Source organism: Galeopterus variegatus, unplaced genomic scaffold, assembly GCF_000696425.1.
Source record: "Galeopterus variegatus unplaced genomic scaffold, G_variegatus-3.0.2 Scaffold2157, whole genome shotgun sequence".
NCBI classification, from domain to species: domain Eukaryota; kingdom Metazoa; phylum Chordata; class Mammalia; order Dermoptera; family Cynocephalidae; genus Galeopterus; species Galeopterus variegatus.
The window spans coordinates 159,885-162,122 of NW_007728268.1; the positions used below are offsets into that span (position 1 = coordinate 159,885).

The 2,238-nt window shown below is 50.4% G+C and overlaps 1 protein-coding gene across 2 annotated transcripts in view; it reads left to right on the plus strand.

Annotated features, from left to right (window-relative positions):
* The window catches only part of HNF4A (hepatocyte nuclear factor 4, alpha), a 61,375-nt gene that overhangs the window by 24,367 nt on the left and 34,770 nt on the right, over positions 1-2,238 (plus strand). For both annotated transcript variants that reach the window (XM_008580773.1, XM_008580775.1), the window contains exon 2: positions 1,412-1,547. In XM_008580773.1, the coding sequence (XP_008578995.1) occupies positions 1,412-1,547 (136 nt within the window). The remainder of the gene's footprint in view (positions 1-1,411; positions 1,548-2,238) is intronic.

Here is a 2,238-nt window from a genome sequence, read left to right on the forward strand (position 1 = left end):
AAGATCACCAGGTCCAAAGACGCCCCCTACCCATCCCAGGTGCTATTACATCGTGCTGTTTCATTTCCTTCAAGGCACTTAACCACTATTTGAAATTTACTTCGTTTTTTATTCAGTTATTTACTTACTGCCTTCACCCGGCCTTCGCACCAAAGTGTAAGCTCTGTGAAAGAGGGAATAGGCTACCAGATGGAATACAGAACGCTAAGTTACATTTTAATTTGAGATAAACAACACAATGTTAAAGTATAAGTATGTGCCGTGCATTATTTGGGATATACTTACACTAAAAAAATTATTCATTGTTATCTGAAATTCTGATTTAACTGGGCATCTGCATTTTTATTTGCTAAACTGCAACCCTGTGAGGATCTTGCCCATCGTCTTCTCTGCTGCATCTCCAGAGCCCACAGCAATGCGCGTGGCAGGCGTTGCATAAATGTCGAATGCTCAGATGGGCCAATTCCTTCCTTCATTCACTTATTTATTCATCCAACCCATTTATGTCAGGTGCCAGCTGAGTCCTGGGAATACAGCAGTAAACGGCACACAGTCCAGTAAAGGAGACAAACAAGTAACGGTAACCACCATCTGATTAAACTATGATGTTGCAGAGCTTTGGGGCTGTGGGGGGACAGAGGAGGATCCCCCAACACTGCCCGAGCTAGCAGGACTTCCCGGAGGAAGATGACTAAAATGGCACTTGGAGGATGAGGCGGCAAAGAGAGGTGTTGACAGCTCCCTGCTGAGACAAGGGAGAGGCCATGGGGTTCTGAAAGCTGCAGGTGGCTGGGAAGGGCAGATGTGCAATGTGGATGGGGGCAGTCAGAAAAAGGTGAGAAGGAGACTCGCTTTCACTGAGTGTCACTACCCAGCAGTCAGGCTCAAGAATGATGACAGCTTGGTATTACTGTGTCCATTATATAGATAGGAAATTGATGCTCAGATAAGTGAAATGCCTTGCCTAGGTTTACAATTCGAGAGGGAAAAGCTGATCTTCAAACTCAGGACTGGCAGACTCCGAAGCTTGGACCCTTCTAGAAAAGCCACTGGGTTAAGGATTATAACCCCAATTGAGGGATGCAGAAATGAGGCTCAGAAAGGTGTCTGAGCTCTTCCTGTGGATATGGTTCTGTTCAGTTTAGCAGGAGAACACTGAGCCAGTGCAAGGGGCATGGTTTGTCCCCAGCCCTCCAGAGAGACAACAGGAGGGCAGGAGCAGGACCCAGGAGTCCAGGCCACTGTGTTTCCCATTCCTATTTGGGTTGGGTCTCTAGGAGCCCCTTGCTGAGCCCTGTGGCTAATTCCTTGCCTGGATCATGGGCAGGGTCATGGTTTCCATGGAGACCGCCTCCCACCATCCCTGAAATCTCATTGTGACCAGTATTAAGGGATTAACTTTGCTCAGCAGCCCTCGCAGGGTCTTGGGTGCTGGGGTGGCAGCAGGAGCTCCCTCAAGGATGAAGAGGTTGCCCACTGTGAGGGACCCCATAGCACCAGGAGGAGGATGTCGGACTGGGGCCAGGGCTTCCCCCAGGACCCACCAGGTATGATCCTCACTCCATATCTGCCTGGAAGGAAGGACGGGGTGGCAGGAGAGAGACATAAAACTGAGGAGAGGAGTCCAGACTTTGAGCAGTGTGGAGAAATTGTACCCCTGGCCACCAACCCAGGAAAGCCAGGGGCGCTGATGGGTGAATGACATTCTGATCAAAACAGGATCCAGATTCCCTCAATAAGGTGAAGGGAGCCCCATGAATTCTTTTAGGGGTATTCCAAGGCTGCCTAAAGACCAGCTATCTAATCTCCTTCATTTTGCACTTGGGGAAACTGAGGCACAGAAAGGAGAAAGTGACTTGCCCAAAGTCAGTCAGTGAACTGAAGCAGGTCAAGAATCCAGAGGTTGCCTGAGCAGAAGACATTTGGTTAAAATCTCATTGCCACTTCCACTTTGAATTCCAAATCCTCCCCCTGGCCTCCAGGAATCGTGTCCCCTCACTCTCCTGCTCCCCGGAGTCTGTCCCAGTGGCCCTGCTTCCCTTTCTTCCCTACCTCTCCTGACCTCCCCTGCTGCCTGCACAACCCGGGGCTGGCAGAGAGTTCTGGGCAGGCTCCACAGTGCAGGAGGGCTCGGCCACCAGACCCTGACTGTCCCATCCAGGGGACACCCCCTTGTTGGGTCCCTGTCATTTGGATGACTTTGGATATTTTTCGCTCATGCTTCAGCCTCTCTTTGGG